The 23,283-nt window shown below is 50.4% G+C and overlaps 3 protein-coding genes across 3 annotated transcripts; 1 reads left to right on the top strand and 2 right to left on the bottom strand.

The window, feature by feature from the left end:
- Positions 1–1,267: 1,267 nt before the first annotated feature.
- TGME49_264110 (hypothetical protein) lies at positions 1,268–2,128 on the bottom strand (the record flags this gene model as incomplete). The annotated part of the gene is made up of 1 exon (XM_002365460.2): positions 1,268–2,128. The coding sequence occupies one exon, from the start codon at positions 2,126–2,128 to the stop codon at positions 1,268–1,270; it is 861 nt and encodes a 286-aa protein (XP_002365501.2).
- A 2,119-nt stretch (positions 2,129–4,247) lies between these two features.
- On the bottom strand, positions 4,248–13,149 carry TGME49_264120 (Myb family DNA-binding domain-containing protein; the record flags this gene model as incomplete). The annotated part of the gene is made up of 7 exons (XM_018781354.1): positions 4,248–6,895; positions 7,304–7,630; positions 8,623–8,780; positions 9,467–9,578; positions 9,976–10,112; positions 10,453–11,721; positions 12,130–13,149. 7 exons carry the CDS (start codon positions 13,147–13,149, stop codon positions 4,651–4,653), a joined length of 5,268 nt encoding a protein of 1,755 aa, XP_018637189.1. The 3' UTR covers positions 4,248–4,650.
- A 4,077-nt stretch (positions 13,150–17,226) lies between these two features.
- Positions 17,227–21,471, top strand: TGME49_264130 (hypothetical protein; the record flags this gene model as incomplete). The annotated part of the gene is made up of 6 exons (XM_002365462.1): positions 17,227–18,665; positions 19,117–19,252; positions 19,824–19,963; positions 20,417–20,550; positions 20,989–21,098; positions 21,409–21,471. 6 exons carry the CDS (start codon positions 17,227–17,229, stop codon positions 21,469–21,471), a joined length of 2,022 nt encoding a protein of 673 aa, XP_002365503.1.
- Between the last annotated feature and the right edge of the window lie 1,812 nt (positions 21,472–23,283).

Below are 23,283 nucleotides of genomic sequence, written 5' to 3'. Positions count from 1 at the left end.
TCGCAAAAACAAATGTTTGCACACCGTGGTCTTTTCTACGTGGGCGAACCTACTGAATAGATCTCAAATTCCCTGGATTTTTCATCTTTCCAAGAGTACTTACGAAACCATATAAAGACTTGGTACCAGAAGTTCTGGATCTATCAATTCGGACCTTCTGCCGCGTAATGCTTTCTGTTCACCACCCTCATGTTGGATTCCCTTCGTGGGACATATTGACCCAATGAAGCTCTCGTCGTTTCGCTCTTCATGCAGGAGATGTTTCTGCACAGTTAACCTATTATTTTTGCGTTGCTGAATGATGTGATTCCCTCAGTTCATAAGTCAATACAGAAGTCAGACGAAAGTGTACAGAAAGTCGAAATCACACATCGGGAGTCCGCGGGTTCTGAAGAGATTCCATGTTTTCACCAATCCGTTGTAGTCCCTTTCTCGCAAAAATGCACGTTGCTTCGTAATGATTGGATATCATTCTTTATTTGCTTATGCTTTTGCACTGAGAATATCGGGAATCAAGTGCAACAGTGTCCTGGTGTACTTGTTAGTTCCTACGGAAAAGGTTCAAATACCCCGATCGTAGCGGGTACATATTATGCGTCAGCAAAACGCAGTACACCTCAAAGACTTTCGGTGCCCTGGCCGTGAATGATCAAGTTTTCACAGCGGCGTGCCGTAGGTCGGTGGCACTGTGAATGATCACAAAAGTCCAGCCCCACTAACCCTCACAGTATCCAAAATAGTGGCCGGGATACGCAAGAAGCGTGTCGTCACGACTGGCGGCATTGTTAAAACTGACCGAATAGTTTTTACTCGTTGTTTTCCACCAGCCTCTCCTTCGTATTGTCATAGCGGGAAAGGCTGCGGCGTTCGGAGTTACAGGCGAATTCGCCGGCAATCAGTCGCTGTCGTGCAGTTCGCAATCCAGCGTGCAATTCATCGCGGAGAGAGCCGTTTGAACGCCAGATGAATTGGCCAGACATTGGGGCTTTCATCATTTTTCCATTACAGGCTTCCACACAAATGACGTTTTGAAAAGAAGAAAGGAGACTTGATTTGAAACAAACTGCTCAAAAGTGTTCCACTCTGCGTCAGTCACTGAAGAATAAGGGCACGCACCTTCTTTTGTTCAATCGATACGAAAGTATTTACATACAACTACAAAAGCGTATGGCTAAACATGAAATGGGCACAGTCCGCGCTCTGCTGCTCGAAACACAGTAACACGAAAATGCCAAAGCCGCTGACAGGCGTCAGCAGCGTTTTTTATTTACCAGTCGCGCCTGTTTACGGTATGGCATTGTCTGTTGTATTGGTTTTTCCTCTTGCCGGCGATAAGACGGGCTTTATATTTGAGTTGGGACTCCTCGCTTTGAAATTCACGAGGACTCTTCCCTCCCGTAATCTCCGGCCGATCGCGCAGCTGTTGGAGCATTTCAGCTAGGCGGCTCAGGCATTCTTTTTTATTACCAGCTTGTGACGAGTGTCGTTCACTAGAGAGCACCAGTTCTCCTTTCTTATTTATCCACTGTCCGAATTCCTCTTGTATTTTTTGTACTACGTCAGAACTGGTGTACTTTTTCAGCGACTGCATTGACACTGTTAGGACAGCCTTTGTTTCGCTTTTATTAGCACTCTGCCCACCAGGTTTAGAAGACCGACAGAAACGGAAACTCAGTTCCGACAACGGTATACCAGCTACTTCGCCGTCTCTATCTCCGCGCTGCTCTCGCTCTCGCCCTTCCCCGCGAGCCTGCGTGTCAGTTTGTGTCTTCTTCTTTGTCTGAGATTCATGTGTTCCGCCCAATGAAAACGCTCGAACTCTGAAGAACCTGTTCCCGAGAGTAGAGGCTCTCGGCAAAGAAGGAGCGATCGCTGCATGCGTTGCCGAAATCGCGCGTCCCCATAGGACGCGACCGGAAACAATTCTCCACATACACTCACTTCCCCGTTTAGTTTGGTGAACGGAAGCCACAAAAATACTTGCCTGGCGGCACATAACATGATCTCGCTTGTGTAAGAGGCCAACTTGCCCTACGAGCTCTGTGGCGAACCATCTGTTCCTTCGATACCCCTGCCTAACTGCCTGCTGAAAGTAAAGGAGAGAGGACAAGACGGACCTTAGGTCCATTCCGAAAGCATCGCCTCTCCGCGTCACACAGATGAAACCCGCTACACTGTGCCCCTGAGCAGGAACCAGGCAAAACGGAAATAAGATTCGCCTCTTCCTTTCCTGTACTCAACAGCATGCACTGCCCTTTGCATGCGCCCTTGATACGCTAAGGATGAAACAAGAAATAATGGTCAGCCTGTCAAATGGAAGAAGTCATCTGCGTAGACTTCGAGGAAGGTCCAGCCCCGATTCTGTTCAATCTACAGATGTTTGTGGGTGCATTTCCGAATGCGCCAATTCAGTGGAGTGCAGATTGCTCGAGAAAAAGAGAGGAGACAGAGCTGCCACTGTGGAATAAAGTGCGGGAAATAAGGAAAAATATGTCGAGAATATCTCAAACAAGACGCACTGAAATACAAAATTTCCTTCAAGGCATCAGGATAATACGCGGCCCTACTGCCTTCTCACGTCTGTCGACGGTGACAGTGACAGACGGTAAAGACTCGGTATCAGTGGTCCTGGAATAGACACAGCTTCACACAGTAGTAGGGAACATCTCGATGGGACAAAACGTTTTTTCAAAGAGAGACACGTTTCCCTGTTCTATCAATCAATAACCAGCCAATGACCCAAAGCTTCGCTGTTTTCACAAGGGGTGAAGATATATCAGAATGGATGGACAGAAAACGGAGGTGCAGGGAGTCTATACGAAAAGCAGAAAAACTTCGTATTCGCACCAGACTGATGAAATTCACTATGCAGAGCATAACGCTAGAAAACGGGAAAAATGCGCGGGCTGGCAAATCTGGTTTCGTGGACGCATGCGAGGAATGTATTTCACTGCGAATCCAGAAATGCAAAACGAGAACCCAAGACGTAGCTGTACAACTTTTTATTAATGGATTTAGCGAACTGGAATTTGGTGAAAAAAATTCACTGCAAAATTCTGCTGGCTGACATCACACGAGAGAAGAGAAAAACAGCGTTGAGGTCGAACTCCAGAGTCACCCACCGACATGCTGAAAATGTGCATGCAGTGGCGGTTGTGCACATTCCATGCTTGCGAATCGGAGTAGTTTCTGTTCGTTTCTGATTCACAAAGAAACGGCAGAGTTCATGGTGAACTGCGGATTGCACAGCCAAAACTCTCCTTATTTCAGGAACCAAACGCACAGTAGTGTTTCGTGTGTTCATCTATGCATTAGACCGCCCAGCGGAAACCCAGGATGTTTTGTAGGAAAAAGAACGCGACACAACTAGAATGACATACTAATCTATGCTTGTCCAAAAAAGGTGCGACATCTGGACTTCTGCTCGCGATAATGACATGCAGACGGGCTGCGCCCGCGGACAAGCAAGCACATGAGCTTTAGGTTTTGGCGTAGCGCCATTATAAAACCACACTGGGTACCTAAATGTGCAGGAGCATAGGCCCTCCAGAGTGGCACCCGTCGCCTAGTTTCCTGAAAAGTCTCGAGTTCAAAACTTTGTAGTCTTACAAGTAGTCATCCAGCTGGTGAGGAACACTAAAGGGGACAGCACCATGTTTTCATTTCCGCAGTGGCTTGCTGCTACCTTACTGCCGGGTTATGGAAATAATCTGAAATGAAACTAGTGTCTTTGCTTCTCTCTGCCTTCCTCCGACGGGTGAAAAGGGTAGTAAGCATAACTGTAAGCTGTTCAAGTCACAACCAACATGATGGAACTTCAGTGCACCTGCATCTCCGCAAAACAGCAACATCGAAACTGGTGATTAAATGTGTAACATTGTCTAATCAGTTCGATAACATCGCACGCTGCCATCTCCTGAAATCCGGCGGGTCTAAGTTCTGCTTGAATGGATGAAATCAAAGGAAAACCAGCTGCTGAAAAACTATTTATTTCAAAGTCTTCGTGCACATCCGATTCTGTGTGCGAACAAATCGTTCATACGTATGACAACCGGGTAGAGAAGACTGGGAAACAACGCGTTACGCCTCTTCAATTGATGGAATCATGTACATCTACACGAAGGAGGTAGAAGACTACCAAACCAAACATCAATATACAAAACCAGGAACGCTAGGAACGCGAAATCTTCCCCAATATAAACAGCGTTCGCGGAGCGCGGGAATTCGCACCGAGCGACAGCCCACCGACAGTATACAAACCACTGTGTCCTGTGTTTTTGTACAGAAGCTTTCACAAGAAAGATTTCCAAGTTCATTGCTAGGTTTTAACTCGTGAACTGGGATCCTCAACAAGTCACCTCCCAATGCGGTTCGACAGACCTTCCTCCGTCCCCTAAAATTCTCCTAAAATTCTGATATGCCCCAAGGATGCTTTCTGATCTATATTGATTGGGGATGTGCACGCCGCACTATGTTGTGCCTTCGTCCCTTGTGGAGCGTTAACTCAAACTCGACACGCTGCACAAGTGTATCTGAATTTATAAATGTATGTACATGTAGACGTGGAAATACATGCGCACTTGCTTGTGACCGTATTTGCACCCCTATCGAAAGCATCCAGAAAAAGTGTGTTCTTCACTGAGCGCAAGTTTATTCTGCAGGTTTTGGAGCTTCATACATTGCTTTGATCTTCTCTTCAACCTCTCTGGCAATTGTGTAAGCTTCCACTTCCGTAAATTTCTTCCCCGTTCTGCCATCCACGAGTGGCAGGCCCACCACAGCTCTCTCGCACATCTGGCCCACGTCGACCTCTCCGGCACTTCCGATGGGCAACCCTTCAGCAACGCCACTGTCAGCGAATATCTCCCCCGGTTGCATTTCTGTCTCATCTCTGTTCTTTTCATCCCTTCTTCTCTGGCCTACTCGTTGGGTGTGTGTCTCGTCTACAGTTTCCGTGTCGCCTTTCCAGAACTGTCTTTCTTCCACGTGTGCCGTTGGCCAACCCTTTTCACCGTTTCTCCTGTCTTCAACGCTCGCATTCTGGTCACGGTGCTTCTCCCCCACATCGTCACAAATCTCTCGTCCCCCTTTTCGTCCTCTTCTAGGGCGCTCTAGTGCCGACTGAGGCTCTTCCATCCCTCCCTTCTTGACCCCACGGGATCTTCCCCGCTTACTCCCCCCCTTCATATGGCCTCTTTTCTCCCCTGTCTCCTGTGTCTCGGCTTCCTTCATATCCCCATCATCCGGGCCTCCTTCTGTACTTCCTTCCTGCGCCCTTCGTCCTCGCCCTGACCCTTCCCGTTGCCGCCCGCGCGCAGAGACTTGCCTTCTTGGCACTTGTGCGTAGTACCGTCTCGTCTTGCTGCCATTTCCTCCCGATTCCTGGTCTCCAAATTGAGAGACACGCGAGCTCTCAACCTCCTGGGAAGCTCCTAGCCGCTCATCGATCCTAGATTCTGACCCTACCTCCAAGCCCGCGGCGATGCGCTGGGGTAGGCGCTGGCCTCGCTCTGTCGGTGCACGGGTCGCACGCGAGCATCGTGAAAGAACTTGGTTGGCCTTCTTCCGTCTATCTTTCCCGGCAGTTGAAGCGTCCGAAACAAGTCGAGGGTCCAACCCGCGCAGTTTCATTTCGGTCGCGGCCGCCTGCGTTGCAGCTTCAACCAAGGCGGCAGGCAAGGGGCGCTGCTGGAGACACCTGAGAGCGGGTCGCTTGGCGGGGACGGTGGCATAACTCTGTCCTTTTTCGTGAGACATAAACCCGACGAGTTTGTCAAAATTAGACTGGCCTCGCGCGCCCTCACTGGCGCTAGGCTCAGAGCAAACCTCTGTCTGTGCATGCTCTTCAGAGTCACTTGCCACCACCGACGGCTCCCCGTCCCTCTCGGCTGGAGGGTTAGAGAGCGCCTGTCGTTCTTCCAGCGCCGTCGACTCTGAAGCCCGATTCGGGCGCGGGCCCCCGGCGCCACCGGAGACAGCTAGCCACTGGAGGAGACTTGCCGCCACCACCGGAGCCATGTGGGCAGGGCGCCTCGGGTCCGGCAGACACGAAGACCCAGACCCCAGAGGAGACTGGTGCGGATGCGGGACCTCCGCGATAGTTTCCAGAGTTTCCTCCCTGAGTTCGCCTATACGCATCACTTGACTCCGAGTCTCTGAAAGATCTAAACATGGACTCACCTTTCCGGTGTCGACTGTCCCGCTGTCTTCCCATGTCTCTCCCTTGTTTGCCAGCTTCGATTTCCACTCACGAATCCCCTTCTTGTACAGACTCACCAGTCTGGGGGCCTGTTCGCCTAAGCCTAGACCTACACCTTTCTCGACAGCGAGAAGCAGGAAGAGACAGGCGACTCCAGCATCGCTCGGGATCTCCACCTCGTCTGCCCCGCTTGCGCCCGAAGCGTCGGTCCGCACCTCCGGCCCTCGAGACCCCTGCAGTGTCTCCCCTGAGGCACCGGTGTGTTTCTCAAATGAGAGAAGGGGAGACAAAGAAGCAGGAGAATTGGGGGACAAAGTCTGTTGAAGTGACACCGAAGGGAGACAGCGAAGCGCGGTCGCCAGCGAGTTTGGGGGGCAAGCAAAAGAAAGGTGACTGCGGTCTCCAAGAGCTGGGAAACGATCATCTGAGTGAGCGGTTGCCCACATTGCGGACGGAGTGAAGGGGGGAGGCGAGGAAAGAGACCGAGGTTCTGGACACTGTGGAGGAAATGACGACAGACACGCTTGATCGGGGCTGACAGTCGTTCCACTTTCTCCTTGGAAAGGAACCACATCACGACTCCCAAGAGAGCTTCCGACAACAGTCGGCTGAGCGCCGGACAGAGGGTCCGCGGGCTTCGAGACAGCCGAGCGTCGAGAAGCGGGAAGAAGCAATGCGTAAAGCGCCTCGAGATACCTGTAAAAGACATGGAAAAACGAAGAAAATATATGGAGCAACAGTGCAAGGGAGACGCAGGTTGAAGTCACCATTCATAAGTCAAATGAATCAATCTGTTTTCCATCCTCTCTGGGGCCTCTCACCCTCGTAATTCAATGGACCAAAAACAATGGTAATCCTCTGTCCTTTAGGCCCATCAAGGTTTCCCCTGCATGCAGTACCCGTCGTAGATTCACATTGAGGAAAATATTGTAAACATTCACATGAGCATACATAAACACTACATATAGATGTATACAAGAATGGAACGGCCTATGAATATCTGCCTCGTACCCGTACACCTGAAAATACATAGATGTATTTGTACGTTCACTGTCGCCCCTCTTGACATCATATTGATGAAGGAATTTCGATTTGGATTTTTACTTGGCAAACTGGATTGCGGCAGAACGCGCAGCAGGAGATGGACCTGCATCAATGCCACGAACAAGTCTCTCTCGCTCTCCTGTGCCGCGCACATCTGTCTGCCTCTTTGGGCGGTGCGTCTCCTGACTTCCTCCCCTCGCGTTTGTCTTCAGAGGCCCTTCCTGCTCTCTGGGCTCTTCCACCTGAAAGGCTGGAAAAGATGCAAAAGAAAGAAGACCTTCTGAGGCTGCCTTTCGCACAGAATCCGCAAAGAGGTGCCCGCAAGCACAAACGAAGAAACGGAGGAGATACAACAAATGAGCCTCCGCCCAAGCGACGACCGCCGACCTAAAGGGAGAAGCCACACAGTCTACAATTAAACTCAGTAAACTTTTCATCAGGCCACGAAACTGTTTACAAATCAACTAGAATTTGTCGAATTTAAGTATACATGCACTCCAGCATGCAAATACATACAATTCCAAAGAGTATTCTCGGTCTCCGGTATTCCCACAAGTGAAGCAGTGCTGGATCTACAGACCTGCCTAAGAGACACAGTGGTGCCTCTCTTTCTGGAGGAAGAACCCAAACGAGAAAAGAAACACACACCGGTCCGGGCGTGTCAGTGAAAAAGATATCAGTGCCCAAGCGTGAGTTCTTCAGAATACTGCGACAACGATTCGAGTAATTTGTTTTTGACTACAGACTAAAAGAGAACAATGCCGGTAAAGTACAAGATATGCCCGGAATAGACTCACAGACATACTAAGCATTCGCAAAACCACGCTGGTACAATACACCTTGGATCCGGTAAACAGAGACCTTCAAGATCTAAACCAACAGCCCACCAACGCGTAGAGCAACACATGACCACGTCTACTACATATGAAAGAGGAAGTGCAGCATGCAGTGGCTTGAAGTTAGACGTAAAGAAAGGTGGAGAAGAGAACAATTGCAGCCATGGGTCCTGGTTCTAGAGGGGCGCTCTCGGCAATGGAACAGGGACGGATCAAACAAACACACACATCTTCTGTTTTCTGTGCTCTAACCGACAGGCATCCGAATCCTTCGATGCCTGCCGTTCTCCGTCTATACACCGACCGCCAGACTCCATGTGAATTCTTTGGCAGTTCACACGGAAACAAAGAGACACTGATAGAGCAGACAATTCTACGTATTCTACACAGGCAGCAATGATCAAGGCTCTCGTCTGTGTAAAAGTATCCAAAAACGAAATCAAAAAACGGCGACATGGAGACACTGCTGCATGCACCGGTCAACCTCTTTGTTTCCTCTGCCTCTCTCTCTTAATTCGCCTTTCTTTCGTCGCTGCTGCCTACTTGGTACTCGCCTCAGCTTCCCAAGAATCTGCTTGGTGGACAGGCATCTCCGGAAAACGACGAAGAAACTGAATAGCGGTTTGCTCTATCTCTGCTTCTGTCTCCAACTCTTCAAATTTCTCTCTGCACTGCTGCGCAGGTCGGCCGCAAATCACGCGCTGCGAGACATAAAGATCCATGAAAAATGGAGAAGAGGAGTTGAGACACCGTTACAAGCTTTAGATCATCCTCTTACCTTCACGCCGCACGAGAGTCAAATCCCAATCTCTTTTGGAGGGCAAATTTCCCTCTTTTAAAGCCGTAGGATACTGACATCTAACTAGTGCAGCCTCAGGAGGCAGCCGAGCCTTCCGCGACCCACAGCGGTTTATCTTTAATGAATAAACAAAAACAGCGCGGTACCTAGAAAACGCATTACGCCTCCAAGTATCGGGCACGAACAACCAAGGTAGCCGTTCTCTGCTTTACTCTTATATTTGCTTCCGGAGAGACAAACGGAGTTGGTATGGGTGCTTTATCTTCACAATTTTTTCCCTCTTAACTATGCTCCGATAGCACAAGAGAATCCATAACCGACAAACAAAGACAACATGCACGGACAGAGGAAGCGAGCAGGTCTCATCACGGCGAAGCATCGACACCGAAAAAGGACAAAAGAAGATGTTGTCGCAGAAACTCTGTATGAGAGCCGCTGAGAACAAGATGCTGTTTCTGCATTCCAGACTCAGATCCAATACCTATCTAAACCGGCATATATCACAGAGACGTGTTCGACGGAATCACTCTGAACGTCACACGATTAGGAGACAAGAAAACTAGCAGAACCAGGACGCATGGCTCTTACCGCAACGGCTGGCCAGTCCTGTTGGAAGAAGTCGGCAGCAACGCGAAGCAGAGACATCTCGCTCGAGGTCCAGAGAAGCGTCTTGCTCTCGTCATGCAGACAATTTTCATACCTGACAAGCAAGACACCCAGGCGAATCCACGCGCAAAAAACAATCCACACAGGATACTACGTAAGACCCAAATGAAAACACACAAAGACAGCAACGAACTTGAGCATAAAAGAAAAAAGCCTATATATATATATATATATACGTAGCCTACCCAAACAGTAGCCCGAATCTGTGTATATCCATACTTGCACATATGTATATATAAAGATAGATAGATATCTCTATGTAGATAGATAGACACTGAGATGAACGTATGCTTACGCGCAACTGTGTATGATGAGTAAAAATAATCCACTGCTTTCACAGAATTCGGAGACACTCACTAAACGGAGAATTCACTGTGACGGGAGACAAATCACACCACTGACCGAAGATAAAACGAGTACGGTGGACGAACCTCTCTCGGCACTTCATCTCAGTCCTGCCCCGAAGGTGCCTCGCAATTTTGCCCCACGAGCCCCTGCCGTAGCAGGAGACAAGCACCTGCAATCGAAGGTCCTCCAACGCCGAAAAGAGTCCGTGTCGCTTTCCCTCCTGACGCAAGGAAGCAAGGAAATACTCACAAATACACAACGAGACTCAGGTACCAACCTTGTAGTCTCTCACATCGTTTAAATGCATGATAGAAGCGCGGCAGTCTACAAAAATGTCAAACGTTCAAATGCATACATGCAGACACTCTACGTATATACGTAACATACAGATGTCTATACATGTGCTCGTGAATGTTTCTGTGTGAGACGTGGAAACGCATCATTGCTAGGTCCGATGATTTTTGATGTTTTTTATTTCTCTCCAAAATTGTTTGTTTCCCCGAAAGGCCGAAGCCAGCATTGCCAGTTTCCCCCTAGCGGAAGAAGGACGAACCACTCACCACCGCAAGGTAGAGATACCGAGCTCGACACTGGTTGTTGGTGCGCCCAGGCAGAAGGGCAGCGACTTTCATCCACTTCCCTGCGCCTCTCTGCTGAACGCCCATTGTGTCGACCGCTCGCAGGAGAGCAGCGTCTTCTTCTGGCGACCACCATCTGCGGTGGCAGACAAGGCCGTGTTGCTCTGTGCTGCGCTTCCTCAGGTGGAGATACACCTGGAAGACGGCGAAGGGAGGCACTGGCTGCGTCAAGAGAGACGAGAAGTACAGGATGGGGACTTTCTCTGGCCTCGCCAAAATTGCTCGAATTGCCCCATCCAGCGTCGTCCCGGTCCCGACGAGACTCGCGCCCTTACAAGTGTCTCCTTTTGTCTCTGTGTTTTCATTCTGTGCTCCCGCGTTAGGCAATACTGCTAGAGCAAGCGCATCCGTTGCCTCGGCGAATCCTCTTTCCTCCAGCCCTGCGGGTCCTTGTGCGCGAGCTGTGCCCTCGACAGGGCGAGGTGCCGGCCCTGAAAGAGCGTGGTGTCCAAGCGCATTTTCGTCCGTAGCTTTGCCCGGTGAAGCGCCTCCCAGGACCTGCCGCAGTCCTCGAAGGATGGCCTCTTCGACTGTCGCCAAGAGGCGGAAATCGTGCTCCGGCGCATCCACGCCTTGAGTGCATTCTCGAGACAGGCTTGGAAGAGACATGGAACCATAGTCCCACGAGGAAGGCCCCGGAGCGCCGGCGCTCAGGCAACCTTGCTCGCCAGGCCCCTTGTGTACGTGCACCGTAGAGGCTGAAAACGAAACGCTGTCAGGCCGCTGCTCTCCACCACGGGTAGCTGGGAGGAAAAGGGAAGGCAAGAGCGATGCGTCAGAGGGCTGGACACTCGTGACAAAGTTCGAGAGACACTCGGAAGGCGTGAAGGCCCAGGACACGCTCTTCGGGAGCGACGCAGAGACCGCTGTACACACGGCTCGGAGCACCTCGGCAAAGCTCGGGACTCTGGCGGGAAGCGGACCTCCATGACGGTCTCCTGGCGAGACGGAGGTGAACGACGCGGAGGGGAGAGCCAGTCGTCGCCAGGCGAGGAGGAGACTGCGAGTCGCGTAGAGCAGCTTCGAAGGGTGGAGCTCTCCAGGTGTGGCGGGAAGAAACGAGTCGTCTGCCAGCTCAGAGGCCGAAGGCAAGGCAGGAAGGGCGAGTGGAGAAGGCTGGAGGCGGCAGTGGTCGAAGAGAGCGCGAACTGCATGCTCCGGGATTGGAATGGATACCAGGGTCCTGTACAGCTGCGAAGAGAAAGAAAGCAGAACAACCCCAAGCGACAGAAGTAACCATCTGAGCAAACGTGTAAAGACAGAAGTAAGAGCCGGAGACACCGAGACAGATACAGGAAGGCGACGGGAGAACAGGAAGAGCCGGAGAGAGGAGAACCACAAGTCATGAGATATGCACGAGCAATGGCCAGGTCTGTGCGGGCGAAACGAAGTCTAACCCCCCGAATGTGTCTTCGAAGTGCTTTCCTACATCCCATAGGGAGCATTCTCGACTGCGCTCTCGAAAAAAGAATCACAGAGGAAGTGGGAGAACCTTGGCATCCATTCAAGAGCAGTACAGCACGTCCAGGTGTCATACGTGAGTCCAGAGTCTTCGCAAGTCTTTGTTCGTCTTGTGCATTCGAGTGTTAACTCTCTTACCTCCTTGACAAAGGCCCGGAAGACTCGTAGACTGACCCCTGCCATACGCTCTCGCATGACGCCCTCTCCTTCTTCCTCTTCTTCTTCCTTCTCGGCGTGCTCACTGGACTTCACGTCTCCGTCTTCTTCGTCATCCCCTTCCTCTTCTTCCTTCTTCACTCGCCGTCGCCTCTTCACCTTGAGTCTGTCGAGCTGCCAGCGCAGAACGGCGCTGCTCCACCCCGGGTCGCCTCGCGCGTTATCCCAGCCTGCGAGGAGAGAATTCACTTTCTTTTCCAAGTCCTTTCCCTGCGCTCCGCGCGTCTTCCTCCCCACTGCGGTGGACACACACACCAAGGCACCCGCCTTGCTGGCTGCCGCGGACAGCTTCGCCCGGCTGCTGCCCTTCGAAAAGTGCTGCAGGCGGTTTCGCAGCGTCCATATGTGAATGGCGTCGGAGTTGCTCGGAAGAGGCTGGCCAGCGTCGTTGAGAAGAAGAGATGTCGATTTTCCCTCTTCTCCCTCGCTCTCGAAGCCTGCATCTTCGTCGTCTGAGCGGTCTCTCTGTCTGCGGTTTCCCCGGTCGGCGCGAAGGTGCCGCGGCTGCTGGAGCTGGAACTGGAGCCGAGCGTTCTGTGCATGCATGCGGTCACGGAGCCCGGAAAGGCGAGCGACTTGCGCTTCGACCTGCCTTTCAAGGCGACACAAAACGGCGAAGTGCTCTACCAGTTTCAACTCTCGCTCAGGCAGGACTCTCAACAAAGCGAGACTCGGAGTCGAAGCTGAACCGTTCTGAGCAGACGACACACACACTGGCGACGGTACAGACGCACAGGACGGAGCAAACATTGCCCCCGATCTGTGAGCGTGGAGAGAAGTGGAAATGACATGGTGTGGCTGAAGTGATGACGGCGCCCCAGTGCGAGAGAAACTGCCGGTTCGCTGTGTATTGACACCTGAACCAGGTGAGTCTCGCGCAACGAAGGCAGACGGCTGCAGACTACGAGCGGGGGAATCCGGAGGACACAAAGGGAAATACATGGAGAAAAAAAGCGAAAAGGATGGTGAAGCGCGTCTGTCTTCTTTAAATACCACTTTCAAAGCCCCTGCTGGAGAGAACCGTCGGGGCAAAGCGGACGGCGCAACGGCATGATGGCTTGGACGCGACTCGGGGAGCGGAAGACAGGAAAGGGCACCCACGTACAAAGCAGAAAAAAGTGGCGGAATTGCCTCATTCAAACAAGCACTTATATTTCAGGAGTTATGAGGCACTTTTGCGGAAGAAACTGTCCACCGAGGACATCCAGAACCGGTTCTATTGGCTGTGCCTTTGCAGACGAATCATACTCAACTGCGCCTGAAAGGCCTTATTCTTGACTTAATGGAGAGTGACACAAGCTTGCAATACGACCAGACACACATAACAAAGTTCAACTTGAACAGTAGGCAGGCAAAACGGTCACAAGCCGTACTACACCCACCCGTCGATTCGTAGGAAAGCCCTACCTGCAGATCCGGGTATCAGCCCCCTGAAGGCCTGGGCTACTTCATCAGGCGCTCGAGAATTAAAAACACGCTTTTAGACAATTCGCAACTGTGTCCATTTGAACACTAGTTAGCATACTTGGAAACGAAAGTCGCATTTGAGTAACCATTGAGAATGGCGATTCTTCTCAGAGCATGCAGTCCAGCAGATGCATGCAGCTAGGTGTGTTCCTTCAAACGCTAGACGTGCACTCATTTGTAAAGGTGATTCTTCATTCGCGGGCGGAACGCGTCTCGGTTCTGAATCGTGAAGAGAATACTTTCGAACGCATATTCCACCCTTGGCTTGCAAGGACATCGCGAGTCTGCATCTACTTAGAACCTCTACCCGCCACCGGTACCTCTGCTAGCTGCTACGCGTAGTTTGACTGATGTGTGGCTTTGATATAGGCGGAAAACTGAAAATGGTTGCGACCAGATTCAGGATCAGAACTAGATAGTAAAAGAAGAATGAAAAGCGGCTCAGGAAACCTTGGGATACGCTACGCCAGTAGTCTGCTCAACAGCCTTGAGCATCGAGAAATAAGAACCAGTGAGTGTATCGCTCTCACAGCAAGACCGGCGGGGGCACTGCACAGTTACAGCTGTACCTACTAAAGTAATGTAAAGACTAAAACCATAATATCAAAAGACAAATACAATAGCACTTTCTCGCTCCTCTGAATTCTTTGGAGAGGCTAACCGGCTAGTGTTCCATCTTTTTGGATACGTAACTTCCTGATATCTGTCCAGATACGAGCTTTGTTGTCTTCCATAGTTTATCAGTTCCACAAGAGTGATATGAGACCGATTGTGGGACGATCGATCATTTTCAAGCCGCATATTTGCAGAACATCAAGGTTAGAGGACAGTAGCTATTGAATCTGGCCTCCGTGGCTCGTCACCCTTGAAGGAAACGGATGTACCCACGAGATGATCAGCAAGAACGTGTTAATTTCCAAGTTCCGCCACTCATATTGTCGCTGCTCTTGTGCTATAGCCTCTGCATAAGCAGAAGTCACTAACTAAGGAGCCTTCAGTCTTGTAAAGCGGATAAATTGACGTCCAAACCGAACCGCAGCCCCACTTGGTGACTTACAGTTTCACTTTTTTGACTTTATGACGGACACAAGACACAAGACACACATGAAAACTTTTTGCCTCGTAATCTGAATCAGACACATAATAAATTACAGATGATCGACAATCTGAAACCACAAGACTCTTTGCTGAAGTACTAGAGTGATGTTACCCAAACTCCTGCGATACACGGCAAATTAGTGCCAGCATGCAGGAGTATGATTAAATAGGGAAGCGTTTCCTGCGAAAATCTACCAGAAGCTGCTACGCCAGTTGCCAAGACCCCTGACTTGTCGATCAGATTTTAAAACCTAAAACATGCCACTGCCTGTGTTTTCGAGAAAGGGCGTACTGGAACTGGCTTGCTCGAGTTCCTTCGGCAGCTTGAGAAAGAAAGATCGCCAGGCCAACATTAGTACATAGGTTTACTCATTTGCAATTAACTTGTACATTTTTAGAACGAGCACTATCACGTGAACACTACGAATTCTGGAAGACCTGTGGCCCACCCGTGAGTAGGTACATGGGCCACGGATTCACCAATTTACCGTTTGGCACCAGCGTATCGCGGTCTTCGCAATAATTGACGCTGCCTGACATGGGGGAAAGAAACACTTTGCCTGTGCGTTTTCTAAGGACAGAATCGTTCCACATTTCAGCCTCTTGCCAACAAACTCCACATGTTCTATCACGAAGAATGTTGCCCGACGAGCAGTCATACTTGCGTGTCAGGTAGCAGCTACCATGTGGCTAGTTTCTTCTGACCTTGGAACAAGGCATGATTACAAGCATTTACTATGCTTGAATGGACCTGGTCACTCTCATTTCAGTAGCGAAAAAGTTCTCAAGTGTTATAGTATAGTGGAGCGTTTGTGGGTCTCCGCCCTCGTCGATGTGCCCATGGACGGGTCAACGGCTACTGCTATTGAACCATCGAGGTTCCCCCTCACGTGTTCGCATTCAGGCAGATACTTTGCGCTTTTGTTTCCCTGTTTCTCCTCAAAAGAGTCTAATATGTGTATGAGAGCAGTAGGGAATCTCCTACTCAGATTGGATTGAGGGGAATGACAGGTACTCGTGTCTGGCTAAGATGAAGAGCTACCCGCACTCTCCACAGCACAGAACAGTGCTTTGAATCCAAATGCATTTGGATACACAAGCAACCTGTCGTGATATTGAGTTGGATAAGTCGTGAAAGGATGAAACGAAACCTCAGGAACCGGTGCGACTGCTCGAATCTGTGGCGGTCTGCATGCAGTTTTTCTGACGTATCCGAACCGAGGCGACCCCTGCATGATCAGCAATTCTTGTGCATCAGACAAGGATTCGTCAGCATTCTGGCAACTCGTCTTATAAAACGGCCTTTTGTTTTTTATTTTGTTTCTCCAGGTGGAGAAGCTGTGGCCGTCGGCGTATAGTTTCACCAAGGGGAGAGGCACACTCTTCTGTGATGGCGCATGTGTAGTCGGTTTTTTTGCCACACGGCTTTCATTAGAAAGCTCCCCTTCCTGCTCCGTTTTTGCTTTTGCGTCTACAGCGGATACTAAACTGGTCTTATTCACATAATTCTGAATCTCCGTCTTTTGCGCGAACCGCACGCGGGTTTTGGGGTGTGTTGTGCCCCGGAGGACGACGAGGATGCCACCGCCGGTTAACCAGGGAGAAACAGGGGACACAACTTGTAATGTTGCACGCGGCCTTTCCCGTACCAGTGTTCTTCCTTTGGAAGGCAATTGTTGGATACCTCTCCTATTCGATAGCGCCGAACTGTTTCCCGGTTTCGGGGTGTTGACGGATAGCCCTGAGGGTTGCTGAAACAAGTTCCCGAGCTCGACTTCAGGAAATCTGTTCATGGTTCGACCCTTTGCTATGTCGCTGACTCTGTATTTCGAATACCTCTGCGTAGCCTCTCTGTTTCTTCTCCGGTTTCACTTTTGAAGGGGCTCTCCGAGATAGTGTCGTCCCTCCTGTATAGAAGGACTTTAACCGGAAGGCTTCCGCGGTGTTTCCTTTTCACGAGAGCGCATGCATTGCCCTTTTGCGTCACCTTCCATCGGAAGAATTTGCTGAGACAGAAGGCGTGTCATTTTCCTCGATCTTTTTCGAGGGAATTGCTCACCATTTTTATCGCCCTCTCCACCCCCACGTGTTTGTCTTGCCTCCGTGGACATGGTGGCATCGGTGAATACTTCTTTCTGATTTGTTCACTTCCTCAGCGGTGCCGGCTTCCGTCTGCTTTAGGAAACGGTTTTCGTTTACTTACTCTCCCGTATAGCAACTGAAAATGGCAATGAAGCAGTTCGCCCGTTTCTTGCGTTACAGCACATCTTTCGTGTTGATATAGACCTCCGCATCGGCCAGTATTTTTTTTCTCTCCTACAGAAATAACTTCAAGTAATCCATTTTTCTCAAATAGTTAAGGTGTCTCCTCTCCTAGCGCTTCATTGTACTACCAAGAAGCGTTTTTCTTCTCCGTCAGTCTCCACACTTGCTCCCCCTCTTTTGGTCCCCAAAATGAGTTCATCTTCCAAGAAGTCGACTCACTCGGGATCGTCGACCTCTTCGAGTGCTTCGAAACTGGACTACTTGAAGAAGTACATGGCGAAGGGCGGGTCAGACAGCGGCGGAACATCGGGGAAGAAGAAGAGGAAAGGCCCCGGGGCCTCCGAGGGGAGCCGGGAAACGGGGTTTCGCCTCAACGACGCTTCGGAGGAGGTCGATGTCAGGGCGCCTGCTCGAAGGCGTCCTGGGGGCTCTCTAGCCTTCAACGCCGCCCAGTTTGGGCGCGTCCTTCGCCCTACAGTTGCAGGGAACGGCAAGGCGTATGCGTACCAGCTGGAGGAAGGTTTCGACTCCGAGGGGTCTGACGAACACCAGGACAAGGAGGACATCGTCGTCGTCGACGCAGACGGCCGAAACGTGGCTCTGAATGAACTGCAGGCGAAGCGCGTGCATGCAATTGTGCGAGACCAAGAGGCTAGGGAAATGGGCCTCCCTCGTGACAGCGGCGCTCGGGGCGGGGGCGTCCTCAACCTAGCCGAGAGGAGACGGGAAGATGCAGGACCAAGCAGACACGAAGACAGCGACTGGGACGACAGGGGCGCTTCCAGGAAGAAGCCTGCTTCGGACGTAGGCGAGGAAGTGGGGAAAGAAAAGGGCATAGGCGAATCTGCGAGTTCCACGGTTTCCGGAATCAAACAAGAAAACGACATCGACTTGGCGGTCTTCAATGCACCTTTTGAACGCAGTCAGAAGCCAGGAGTCGAAGGCAAAGGCCCTAATGAACGCCTCGACGTCGGCGAAGAACGCCCTGACCTGTCGCCACTGCGACGCAGACGCAACGCGGGGGGTTCGTCGGAGGACAGGGAACGCTCGACAGAGAGATCCCGACAGGACGAGAGAGGAAGCCTAGAACGCGGCGCTCGAGACGCCTTGTCGCTAGCTTCTGGGAAACTGCATGCGAACGCTTTGTCGACAGAGAGACAGGTCGTCAAGAGGGAAAGAAAGGACATGTCTCCTCCCAGAAGGTGGCCGCCGGTGAGTGACGGGCTGTCTGCAGAGCGAGAGCGAGAGGATTTGTCTCCGCCTCGAAGAAGGGGAACCAGCAGAGAAGAAGGCAACTCGGGTTCTCCAGGAGATGTACAGAGGTTAAGGCAGGGAGAAGATCTCTCGCCGCCTCGACGAAGGCCTACGCCCTCTTCAGTGCCGAGTCAGACAACGCAACTCTCTTGCTCTTCCGCTTTTCTCGACTCTCATGAGAGACGCAAATCCCGGTCGCCCGAGCGCCGCACTGACCGGGACCTGTCCCCGCCGCGAAGACGAGATGGGGGGTCGAGGAATGAAATGTCAGGGCGAGAAAGCGACAGCGACAAACGAGGCCGAGAGGAGGTGCAGCGACGGAGTGAGTCTAGAGGCTCAAAGTCCACGGGGCTCTTAACACTCGACGACTACAGGTAGGGCACAGTTGCGTCGAGATGCGTTCGAAGCGTGTTTCGATTTTCATGACCAACTCTTTTTCTGCGTGCTCGCTCGGCGAAGGCGGCTTCTTCCAGCTTCGACAAACGCCCATTCGCAGTCTTTCGTGCCGCCTCCACAGCGGCCGTGCCTCATTCATCGGTGTCGTTTTCAGTGTGTCTTTCATCAATCCCGAGCGTGTTCGTCACGGGCGTTTTGCCGTTGTCTGTCTCGCTTTACCAGCCACATCGTTATCAAGATATTTGGACCCGAAAACGGTGGAAAGAGCGGTCCAGGATTACCTGTTCGCTTCCCGCCTTTCAGTAACACTTCTGAACGTGTTCGTTGACTCAGTGTTCGCTTTGGCCCTCTTTACTACGGCTTTAGTAGAGATCCTCACGGTCATTTGCTTTTCCTGTGTCTCGCGTTTGCGGCCGTTTCCCCTTCCAGGGCGTCGGGTATAGGGACAGAGAAGGAGCCAAGCCTTCTCACAAAAGACAAGCTCGCTCGGGAAGTCGTTCGCCAAGTGGTGTACCGTGACAGACAGGGTCGGATCATCACTGAGGAGGAGTGGCTCGAACTCCAGGTAAGAAAACCTCTGCCACGTAGGTTTCTTTCTCGCCTTTTTTCTGCAGGCATGCTGCCTGCCTCGGGGGGGTCCCAAATTTTTTCGCATTCGTAAAACCTTGGCTCCGTGATACAAACCCATGACGTCCTTTTTGGTCCTGGAAATCTAGTTGTGCGTTTCAAGTTTCTTCTGTCTAGGTTCGGGAGATGAGACAGCAGTGTATATGGGAGGCATTCAGACTAGAGATATGAGGCCATATGTTCGCAAACGGCTATTCGACACGCAGGTGCATGTGTGCGTTTTGGCTACTCAATCCTTTGGTAAATCCGCCGTGTACGACAGCAGTGCAGCGATAAGCTAATACGTTTGATGTGCGTGTACACAGCCATAGAGGGAGAAGTGATCTTTATAGGATACTGAATGTGACTCCAGTTATGAGATACAGACAACACGTCAGACAATACTGAGAGTTCTAATCATCGGATTCTACTGTGCTTATATACAGCCCTGGAGGGAGAGGTACTGTTTATTCTTGACCTGTGTGAACTGTGTACTGCGCGTCACTTCGCGTGCATCTGGTATTTTTCAGGATCAGAAGAGAGGAAAGCGGCGCAAGAAGGAGCGGAGTCCACCACCGGAGCTTGAGTGGGGCAAGGGTCTTGTGCAGAAGGAAGCCCGCGAAAAGCAGGCGCAGGAAGACGCCAAAGTTGCACAGCAGCCGTTGACAAGGTGAGGGAAAGAGGGCATATATATACATGTATGTATGTATATATATATATATATATATATATATGTATGTATAAAGAGATAGTGACCTTCAGATACATATATATGTACATACATGTGTACGGAAACGTAAACAGATAAACTTGTACACGGACGTACACATATGTGCGTATTATATTTGTATATATTAGATATATCGATGTAAAGAGTCTGGGATGCACCATTATACATCTACCTGCATGTGGAGACATACAAACGAGTCTCACCTACGCTTTCAGCTACGGCGTTGTACAGTCACGTGCGCTCTTGCGCATGTTCCTGTACATACAAATCGAAATGTGGACTTGCGGCTGTTGAGTGGTGACGGTCTTACGTACGTGCCTACTAATACGTATGTGTGCGAGTGTGGTATGTCCAAAGGCACCTACATGTTCCCGTTTCCTTGCAATTTACCAGGTACGACATTGACGAAGAGTACGACCGAAACCTTCAAGACCGAGCTCGATGGGAGGATCCGATGAACCAGGTCCCTCAGAAAGCTGATGAGAGTCGGGCGACTCCAGCGGTTCCTGAACAATCAAAGGGAAAAGGTGAGAATAAGCAAAACTGTGAAACTGGCTCGAGGTGGTCAAGTCAGCTGTGTTGTTCCTCAAAGTGGTGTCCCTTCATGAATCATCCTGGGCACCTGCAATGAACTCTTGGGCGCAATATTTCATTGTCAATTTCGTCATTAGGACCATCTTCGGACAGAGAGGATTATATGGGGGAACCTGATCGCAGCGGTCCCGATATTGAGAGAGAAGGAAAGAACCCGAACAGACGAGCAGTGTGTTTTCGAGTTCGCTTCTCCGGTGCACGGGGTTGCGTAGAGCATGAGAGACGTGGTTGTTTCGATGTTTTTTCCAGACTACGGGGGTTTTAATGTGTGTGAGAGTCATATCTTCGTTTAATTGCTTTGGCCTGGCGGAGTTAAGGTTGTTTTGATGTTTACAAGCGTGGGTTTAGTCTGTCCCGAATGTGTGTTGCAGAACATCCCAAGTGCCCCCACGATGCACCGCGGAACCGTTTTGGCATCTTACCTGGCTATCGATGGGACGGTGTCGTTCGAGGAAACGGGTACGAGGATCGCCGTCTTAAGGTAAGTCAGAATAAATATTCTGGTCTTTCCCATGTTGTGTTTGTCGTCGTTGCAGCGTTTGTTCTTGTTGGCCACAACGTGGTAGCGAGTGAAATACGATCGCGAGTTGTGAGCCGTTGATCTGCACACACAGCATGTGTTTTGTCCTACACTAGCATCTGAGATTCCACGCACAGTGATGGACTCGCTAGCCAAGTTGCACTCCCATATGTTGCTATACAGTAGGAGATGGAAGTCACTCCGTCAACTTCACATCTGTTCTTGGATCATCAGAGGACTCGATTGCTGCTTGCAATGCGTGACCTTTCAGGCAATCAACCGGAAGAATCTGGAAGCGCGCATGGCCCACATGAACAACGTCGCAGACATGTGACGTCCTTTGGTTCCGACAAGTCAAGCTATTTTGCGGGGCTTGTTGCCTCTACTAAACCTCTCTCGTGTAATGTGTTCTTTTTACGCTTCCTGTCTCTCTCGGAGAAGCAAAAGCGTGACCGTGCCGCGGTGATCTGTCGTCTCCAACGTACCTCATGAGTTGCTCACTTTTAAAAATCACTCAACGCTTCATTCCATTATTACTCTGCAGAAACGAGGAATAAGGGACTCCGTGCACGCAGTACCCTGAGACCTCAAAACGGGGTGCGTAGTGTGAAGAAACTGTTGAAAGTAGCTTTGCGAGCCATGTGGACGGATGGCCGCCGGAATGTAGAGGCACACCGATGGACGATCCTAACGTAGAAGTTTCCTTTCGAGGGAACATCTGTAGAGCTCTTGGATTTTTGCAGACGTTCTGTCTGGAGTTCCAGCAATGAGACCGCCCACTCTTGCGGGTGGCATTCGCATAACTGCCACTGCTTCGCAGACAGGGGACTTTACCATATTGAGGCAGCCGCTCATTTTATTTCAGTACCAGTTTCTGATCCCCCTTGCGCTAGACGTAACAGAAAAGATTTTCATCAAATGGAGAGTCACTTACAAGTCCGTTTTTCACCGATGAATGAAAGCAGCGCATGCAGTATTACGAGGCAACACTCAAAAGTATGCGTATGCATCTATATATAAATATGTCGCTTCATTTAATCAAAGAAAGAGATGGAGCACTCGAACTATTATCTCCCTTCAACTGTCCTACGTGTTGAAGATTCCGGTATTTTCACACATGAGCCAAAACCTCCGTTAATCAGTGACAAGTTTCCATCTACATATGTCGCTTCAACCTGAAAAACGGTGGTTTTTTATGGGAACACCATGGAACTGCTGCCACATTACATTTTGTATTCATGATGGAATCTCTGGTTCCGCAATCACAGCGCGCAAACGGGATACGGAGGCCACTGGTCCCCAATAAGTACGGACCACGCACCGGCGTTTTGTGTTGCGAAGGGACCGTCAATTCCCATTCTGTGGGAATGTGTTCGGTGTCTTCACGCTTCCTACGTCACAGCGAAATAATGTCTTCGATGAAGATAGGCAACAACGAACGGAAGAAGACAACTATTTTCGTGCTAGCTAGGTATGTGCATGGTGACGAAGCGTTGCGCATGTCAACAACTTTCTTGTAATCGTTTGTGAAAATGTTGCAAATGCAACCCAGAATCATCGCGCTCTAGTTCGATACGTGATCAAAGAATGTTTCAAGTCACAAATTCAAGTGAGGAAAAGGTAACAGTCGGAATGAAGAGGAGTGAACTATCGATGACTATCGGCGCTCTCGTGTAAACAGAGGTTTGAGTAACATGAAAGTGGGTACTAAATAAAGGCAGCTGTGGTGTAATCGTGCATGCCTTAGTCCCTCTATACGCCATTCGGTGCAGACTCAAAATTGTCAACCATGAAAGAGGAGGTATCAACGATGCATTAGGGGGGTATCACCACAGACTAATTGAACTCTGAATACAATGCGCCGTCTGGAACGGTCTGTAGAGATTAACAGTGTTCGTGTAGTGAAACTTCAGTAGTCTGCCTTGTCGTAATTCAACCATTTTAACTGTCTAAAGCAGTCCGGTTGGATAGTGGTGTAGAGCAATCTTGAACTTGGTTGCCTATATCTCACAACTGCAGTCGTAATCCGTATCCCAGTTTCTATAGTGTCTACCACCACATATGATATTTCCCCAGTTTAAAATAAAACGCTGCTGCACTATTCGCGAGCTTGGAGAAGTATACAGTGCGACAAGCTCCTGCTAGC

This window comes from Toxoplasma gondii, chromosome VIIb (assembly GCF_000006565.2).
Source record: "Toxoplasma gondii ME49 chromosome VIIb, whole genome shotgun sequence".
NCBI lineage: Eukaryota > Apicomplexa > Conoidasida > Eucoccidiorida > Sarcocystidae > Toxoplasma > Toxoplasma gondii.
This window is presented reverse-complemented; position numbering and strand designations above follow the sequence as displayed.